Genomic DNA, 7,955 nt, shown 5'->3' with positions numbered 1-7,955 from the left:
TTTCAAGTCAAATGATGGATTTTGGCGTGTTATGAGTAAACCTGATGCACCGGGCCAGAGTGACAGTAGCCAGTTTCTTCGTCTTCTGTCTAACCTGGAGAGATGGCGTGGGGAGTCCATCCCAGACAAGGTCGGAACTTTGAAGTTAAAAGGTGCTGTAACTCTTCAGCCTATGACTGAACATTTGGTGTGGGGTCGTTTACCCTCGGGTACCGTGTTATCAGCTGGCAGTACAGTTATCGTTGAGCCTTGTACATCACCATGTGTGAACAGACGGATTATGGTTGGGCGAATAGTTTCTCCATTGTGGGGAGATGGGTGGCTACCCATGAAGATTATCAACCCCACTAATGCAGAAATAACTCTACGCAGAAATTCGAAAATTGCAGATGTTTTTCCCTGCGTTGCTTTAGAGGATTTTGATCAGTTGTCCGACACTCTGACTGTTCATCAAAACGTGGGGGAAGTGCGAAGTTCCTGTGGTAGCCTCACTGCGAGAAGCGTGTGTAGTGACATCTGTGATGTGAATGATAAGCTGGAAAAGCTAGGGCTTAGCTCCATTCCAATTGGTGGCTGTGAAGTTTCTGTGCAGTGTAAAGAGAGACTTGTTGATTTGATTGGGGCCTATGAGTCTGTCTTCTCGAGAAATCATCTAGATTGTGGTGAGGCACAGGATTTCTGCCATCGTATTAGACTAACAGACGACCGACCATTCAGGTTACCATATCGTAGAATATCGCCTGCTCATTATCACAAATTGAAAGAGACCTTGGATGAGATGGAGGAAAAAGACATAATTCGTAAATCTTGTAGTGAATTTGCCTCTCCCTTGGTTCTCGTGTGGAAAAAGAACGGCGATCTACGAATCTGCACGGACTTCAGATGGCTTAATGCCAGAACTGTTAAAGATGCCCATCCGCTTCCACATCAGAGCGACGTCCTGGCTGCGTTAGGGGGAAACATGTTCTTTAGTACCATGGACTTGACGGCTGGCTATTACAACATACCCCTACATGAGCTTGACAAAAAGTATACTGCGTTTTCGTCACCATTAGGATTGCACGAATACAATCGTCTCCCGCAGGGTCTGTGTAATAGCCCAGCCACGTTTATGCGAATGATGCTTACCATATTCGGTGACCAGAACTTTTTAAGTCTTCTGTGTTACCTTGATGATTTGTTGGTATTTGCGAAGTCTGAAGAAGAGAGCTTAGCCCGTTTGGAGATGGTATTTCAACGTCTGAAGGAGCATAACCTGAAACTTTCACCTTCAAAATGTCAGTTTTTGAGGCGCTCAGTTAAATTTCTAGGTCATGTAATTTCCCAACATGGAATTTCGAGGGATCCGGATAAAGTAGAAGCGATAGTCAAGGTTGAAGAGGCTGATTTGATGGAGTTAGATGGTGTCACTCCATCTCCTTCTAAAATACGTTCCTTTTTAGGGATGGTTATCTACTACCAGCATTTTATTGAAAACTGTTCTGTACTGGCCAAACCCTTGTTTGCTCTGACTGGTGGTCAGAAAAGGCCTCGGCATTCAAAAAGTAGGAAAAGGCCTTCGCTGTCCCGCAAACTTGTCCCAAATGATTGGACTCAGGAGTGTAAACAGGCATTTCAGAATCTTAAGGCAGCACTCGTTGAGGAAGTACTTTTGGCTCACCCTGACTTTAGTAAGCCGTTCATTTTATCCGTTGATGCGTCTACATCTGGACTTGGTGCAGTATTGTCGCAAGTTCATCACAACAGTGACAGAGCACAACCAATAGCTTTTGCCAGCAAATCTCTAAATCATGCTCAGGCAAAATATCCAGCACATCGCCTTGAATTTTTCGCGATGAAATGGGCAATTTGTCATAAATTTAGCCATTGGTTGCGTGGTCACAGGTTCACTGTGTGGACCGACAACAATCCCTTGAAGTACATACTGACCAAGCCCAGGTTGGATGCCTGCGAGCAGCGCTGGGTGGCGCAGTTAGCACCGTTTGACTTCGACATCCAGTATATTCCAGGCCCTAGAAATGTGGTGGCTGATGCCCTCAGCAGAGAGCCTTTTGTGCAGTCAAAAATTTTGCACAGACTAACTAGAGCTCCGTATTCCACCCTTCTTAAGCAGGCTGACAATTTCAAAACGGATGAAGTTCAGAATATGTTTCGGCTCTCGGCGGAGCTTCCTGAGATGAGGGGTGTGAATGCTCAGATTGGTACTGGGGACGCTACTGTGAAAGCTGTGTGTACTACAGGAAGTGTACATGTGTGCAGTGATGAGGTTTCTGCTGTCATGCGGGCACATCAGCATTGGGAAGACGCAGGTACTATAAGAGCTATTTCTCATGTGCAGTACTTGGAATCTCTTGTTGCAGTGGGGCAGAACCCGGTTCCCGTTTTCACTCATGATGAACTTCTTACCAAACAAGTCAATGATGGTGTTGTGGGTCGGGTCAAGTTTTTCATTGACCGCGGTCGTCGCCCCTCTAGGCGCGAAAAAGTTCATGAATCACGTGGGACGTTAAGGATATTGAGACAGTGGGGTAAACTGACCACGCGCCTGGGGATAGTGTATCGTGTGTCCAAGCACCCAGTGACCAAACAGAAAGCTTACCAATATGTTGTGCCGGAATCGCTCCGAATGGCAGTATTGAAAGGCATTCATGATGACGCGGGCCATCAGGGTCAGCAGCGCTCATTGGGGTTGGCCAGACAGAGGTTTTATTGGGATACAATGGAGAAAGATGTCAAGGATTACGTACACAGCTGTAAGAGATGCATTGTGAGCAAAGCTCCAGAGCCTGAGGCTAGGGCCCCATTAGTTTCCATCACCACTTCGTCGCCGCTCGAATTAGTCTGTATAGACTTTTGGTCAGCTGAGGACAACAACAATAAGTCTGTTGATGTTTTAGTCGTCACTGACCATTTCACGAAGTTGGCGTGTGCATATCCTTGTCCTAATCAATCTGCAAAGACAGTGGCACGGGTTCTTTGGAATAACTTCTTTTGCGTGTATGGTTTTCCTGTTAGCATTCACTCTGACCAGGGCGCCAATTTTGAGAGTCTATTGATTGCGGAGCTGTGTCAGTTGGCTGGTATTGACAAAACGCACACCACACCGTACCATCCAATGGGCAATGGCCAGGTGGAACGACTGAACCGTACTCTTGGTAACATGATCCGTGCACTGCCCCCCAGATCTAAAGTCAGATGGCCGCAAATGTTGAACACCTTGACTTTTGCATATAATTGTACAGTTCATGAAACTACGGGTTTTTCACCTTTCTTTCTCATGTACGGCCGTACTCCGAGACTACCCGTTGACCTGATGTTTGAACCTGTACTTTTGAGTGGAGAAACAGTTGACATTGATAAGTATGTGCTGTCACTCAAGCGAGACCTTTGTGAAGCAATGAAACTTGCACAGTCACATTCAGAAAAACAACAACACAAACAAGCAGAAATGTATAACAAAAGGAGTAAAGGACAGTCAGTTGACATTGGGCAAAGAGTTTTACTAGCCAACAAAGGCGAAAGAGGTAAAAAGAAACTGGCAGATCGTTGGGAGAGTACAGTTTATGTTGTGATTGACAAAAATCCCTCGATGAACACGTACAAACTCAGAAGCCCTTCGGGTGTTGTTAAAACTGTTCATAGGAATCTGATTATGCCGGTTGACTTTCTGCCTTTGCTTGATGCAGATGCTGTCGAGGAACAGTTATCCAGTGTGAGTGGTGATGAACCTGAGGACTCTAGTTTTGAGCAGCTTGCAGAAGAAAGGACTACTCAGTGGGTTGCTGACCTCTCTAGCAGCTCTGGTGGTTCTGTAGCATACAGAGATGAATTGGATGAGCAGAATGTGATGTGTGAGGAAACTGTTCATGAAGGTGATGTTGTAGAAGTTGAGAGGGAGTTGGTAACATCTGCTACCAGTGAGTGTGATGTTACGGTTACTGGTGTTGACTTCCATGTGGGCGATGATAAACGCGGTTGTGACCTCTCTGAATTAAGGAATGGGAATCAGGATGATTTGGCACCGGGTGTCAATTTTAGTGAGGAGAATGTCACTGAGATTGAGGCAGTTCACGAAGAAAGCTTGGTTAATGAGCCTTCCCCTTCTGTACAACCATCTACCTTTGGAAAGGAGTTGTCAGTGGAAAGGCCTGATCAGAGTGAGGGTTATCGTACTAGACATGGCAGACTTGTAAAGCCGTTAAATAGGCTCATTCAGACTATGTCTAGTCAATTTGTTAAGAATCTTTTTGGGTAAAAGAAAATGATACTATGAGTGATTGGTAGATGGTTACTTACTTATTCTTGTATATATTTTTTTGTTTTTGTTCTGTTGTTGTTAGGATTTCTATTGATACATTTTCTGTTTTCTATTTTGTTTAAGAGGGTTAATATATAATAGTGTACAGTCTGTTAAGACTGGTATAGCCGTTAAATAGGCTCATTCAGACTGGTATAGCCGTTAAATAGGCTCATTCAGACTATGTCTATTCTTTTCTGTTTTCTATTTTGTTTAAGAGGGTTAATATGTAGTAGTGTATAGTCTGTTAAGACTAGTAAAGCCGTTAAATAGGCTCATTAAGACTAGTAAAGCCGTTAAATAGGCTCATAAAGACTAGTTAAGCCGTTAAATAGGCTCATTCAGACTATATATAACCTATTTGTTTTGTCGACCTTGTTTGGAGAAAACGAAATGAGTTGATACAGAGTTCTTGTGTTGTTATTATTGTTTTTTTTGTTTTTTTGTTTTTTTTCACACTTTAAGTGTCCTTGGAAAAAAGGAATAATGCACATTTGTGTGTAGTCTATGAAAATAGACAATTATGCAATCTTGGATGTAATCTGTCGATAAGATGTGTATATGGCATGTCTTCCTATGGTTAGGTAAAGGAGTAGCTAACCTTTGTCTTTCCTAGTCCTTCTGTGGACAGCAATAATGTTGGTAGACTTTCTTCAGTCTTCATGTTTGAGGGTTACACCTGATTGCTGAGTCCTCGAACTGTAGAGTCGAGTGTTTTGGGCATGATTTTTTTTTTTGTTATTTTCTTTTGTTTCTTTTTGATGTATTACTCTTTTCATGATGTTACGTAAAATCTAGTGAAATCAGTGGGGGTGAGTGTAACGAGGTTAAAATGGTTTTATTTATTTCACAAGATTTTTCTGTTATTATTCATTTAAGGATGTTCTACTATTATTTACACAATTGTTTATATTCATTAAATTCATTAAAAAGGGTCTGTAAAGAGGTGATGGTTCGACCGTTTCCCCCCCTCCTCTTTACAACAAAGTGGTTCGGTCCAGGCAGCTATATCCGCTGTATTGATCATTGAGCGGTCTTTTCTGCCTTTCTCCCGAACTGAGGTATGCTGTATTCCATGCTACCGATTAGTTGTTAGCATTGGTTGAAAATAAGTCACACACACGATGTTTAAGTTGTCTTTATTTATTTTATTTACAGATGTAAGATAGGTATACAATATTTGGGAATGTTATTTTTTGTTTGGCAGTGTCACTGTGATCGAGCTGAAGCTGGCATGACGGCCTGTTTATAAAAATATATTCTCTTATGCAGGTATGCATTGACAACCCCTATTTTTGTGTTTAAGTTTATATGATCGGTTTTCATTTTTAAGTGTATGGAGTTACTGCGTTTTCTCCGTCTCTGTGCTTTTGTTTTCTTTGCTTTTTCTTTTCCATTGCTTTTTCTGCCTTTCTCCCGAACTGAGTGTCACTGTGATCGAGCTGAAGCTGGCATGACGGCCTGTTTATAAAAATATATTCTCTTATGCAGACCCAATCCGGCGCTCTCCTGTCTTCTTTTGCACTTAATCCACAACACAACGCAGACAGAAGCATACGGTTACATTAACATAACTGTTGCAAATAAATACAATTTATACAAAAAAGTTTTTTTTAAATAGGCTGTGTTATATATCTGTGTGTGAGTGTCTCAACTTTAAAACTTGCCGTCTCATCTTTGGACCCTGCATTACCTATCATTTCTTATAAAACTTATTTAAACATAACATGACACTGATGTATAGATTAAAATGTTATTTTTCTCTATCTTTTTATTTTTATTTTTCAGATGATTGTTAACTCTTCTTTTCTCACTTGACATTTTGATGACATTGCTATACAAAATTAGATATGTCATATCTGCACGTTTTTTGCACACACACCAGTGAATCGCTGGTCAATGTATAAAAAACCCGCACCCGACCGACGTTTTCAACTAACCCGCCCGCAACTCGGACCGCAAAAATAAAAAAATAAAAAAATAAAAATGTATACTCGACCCGCTTCCTGACCCGCATTTTTTAAAAGTAGTAAATGCTCACTAGGGGTGCTGTATGATATAGCCTAGTGTTATGTAATAAAGGCTTAATTTATTCATTTCGTTTCATTTTCTTAACAATTAAGATGCTGCATGTGTTTATCCAGTCTAATCGAAGTGTGCTTCCACTCCCCCGTCTTCACCTTTTCACTTGCCTCCATCTCTATCTGCAGACTGAGCTCGTGCGTCATAAAAGTGTAGGCCTATGTATTTCATAGAAAATTGTGTCTAGTACTATATAAATTACAAAGGTTTAATTGGTATCTTTATTTCAAACGACCCGACCGACCGCGACCCGAATATCATTAAAAATATTTTTGGATGACTGGTAACCGCGGGTGACCGCAGTTAGGATCATTTAGGATCAACACGCACGCACGCACGCACACACGCGCACGCACACACACAGACACACACACACACACAAAAAAGTAGACTTTGAGCTATAAGCACGTCCCCCGGGTTTGTCACTTATTGGGGTCCCCTGGAAACATGTGTTCTGGTCTATTTGCAGCACATTTCTGTATTTGGTTGCGTTGTGAACTTTTGCGGTGCGTTTCTGTATTTGGTTGTGTCGTGAGTATTTGGAGCACACATGTGTTGTAAAACTGATGATGTTTTCTTAATTTGCGGGTGTTTTTCTTTGCATGCGTTTTCTTCAGTTGCAGCGCGTTGATCTCTCTCAGCCACCGTACATACCAATTGTTACTGCTGTGGTTTAATCACAAAATGTACCTGACTCTTTGAGAATCATGGTGGCTAGTTCCCATCTTAATTCGACCATGTTGGTCAATTCTGCAGGAAATGTGACAGGTTCCTGCCGCAAAATTTTTTCTGCAAACTGAAAATATAAAACATATGATATTAGTTACTTCTAAAACTTAAAATTGCAGTCTAGCCATTATTATTTCATGCATTAGATTAATTTGTAATAAACAGTGTTTACAGCAAGGTTTTTTTTTTTTTTTTTTTTTTTTACACACTTTTATTACAAAGACACCACATGAAGTAGAATCTGGTTGGATAGGGTGAGGCAATGTTTTACATCTCCAATGTGAAACATTGATTCCTTTTGCTTTCATCAGTGCTCTAAGGGACAGAATAAATACGTTTTTAGTGCATGAAAGATAAAAATATATTGAATCTCAGACATTAACTTGCAACTTTACATGGGTATTTACATACACAAACACCACTACTGTTGTCACAGGAAGCCTTCTTTATATTGTAATAAATACACGTTCTATATGATAGAATTTGTGAATAAGTGTGTTTAGTGTTCAATGTTAACACTTTGATTAGATAATGAGGGGTATCTATACAAAAAGCTGACCATCCATATATGAGAATGTTTTCATTGAGTAAATGTTCATTGAGTAAGCTGATCAGCTACCCACCGTGTGGCGTTTTCACATTTTTTCATGTTTTCTAATGTTTCTCCAAGCGGATCCAGCAGGAAAGCAGTTTCTTCTCTTGGATACATTGCCTAAATGAAGAAGGAATACATCTTATACTAGCCACCACATACAAAACATTTTAAAATTACTGCACTATTAATTACTTATTGCCATTGAATTGTACAGTCCTGTCTCGTTATAGTTATGCAAGTTTTGCAATACAT

General features: G+C 40.9%; 1 protein-coding gene across 1 annotated transcript; it reads left to right on the top strand.

The window, feature by feature from the left end:
* Positions 1 to 2,802: 2,802 nt before the first annotated feature.
* On the top strand, positions 2,803 to 5,857 carry LOC311290145 (uncharacterized protein). Its single transcript, XM_084408467.1, has 2 exons — positions 2,803 to 5,358; positions 5,724 to 5,857. Exon 1 carries the CDS (start codon positions 3,116 to 3,118, stop codon positions 4,253 to 4,255), a length of 1,140 nt encoding a protein of 379 aa, XP_084264593.1. The 5' UTR covers positions 2,803 to 3,115; the 3' UTR covers positions 4,256 to 5,358; positions 5,724 to 5,857.
* The last annotated feature ends 2,098 nt before the right edge of the window (positions 5,858 to 7,955 follow it).

Source organism: Rutilus rutilus (genome assembly GCF_951802725.1).
Source record: "Rutilus rutilus genome assembly, chromosome: 4".
NCBI classification, from domain to species: Eukaryota; Metazoa; Chordata; class Actinopteri; order Cypriniformes; family Leuciscidae; genus Rutilus; species Rutilus rutilus.
Note: the sequence above shows the minus strand (reverse complement) of the source record. Positions and strands in the feature narration are given on the sequence as shown.

Excerpts from the sequence above, each read along its gene's own strand:
- LOC311290145 (XM_084408467.1), top strand. The coding sequence starts at position 3,116 with ATGGGCAATGGCCAGGTGGAACGACTGAACCGTACTCTTGGTAACATG.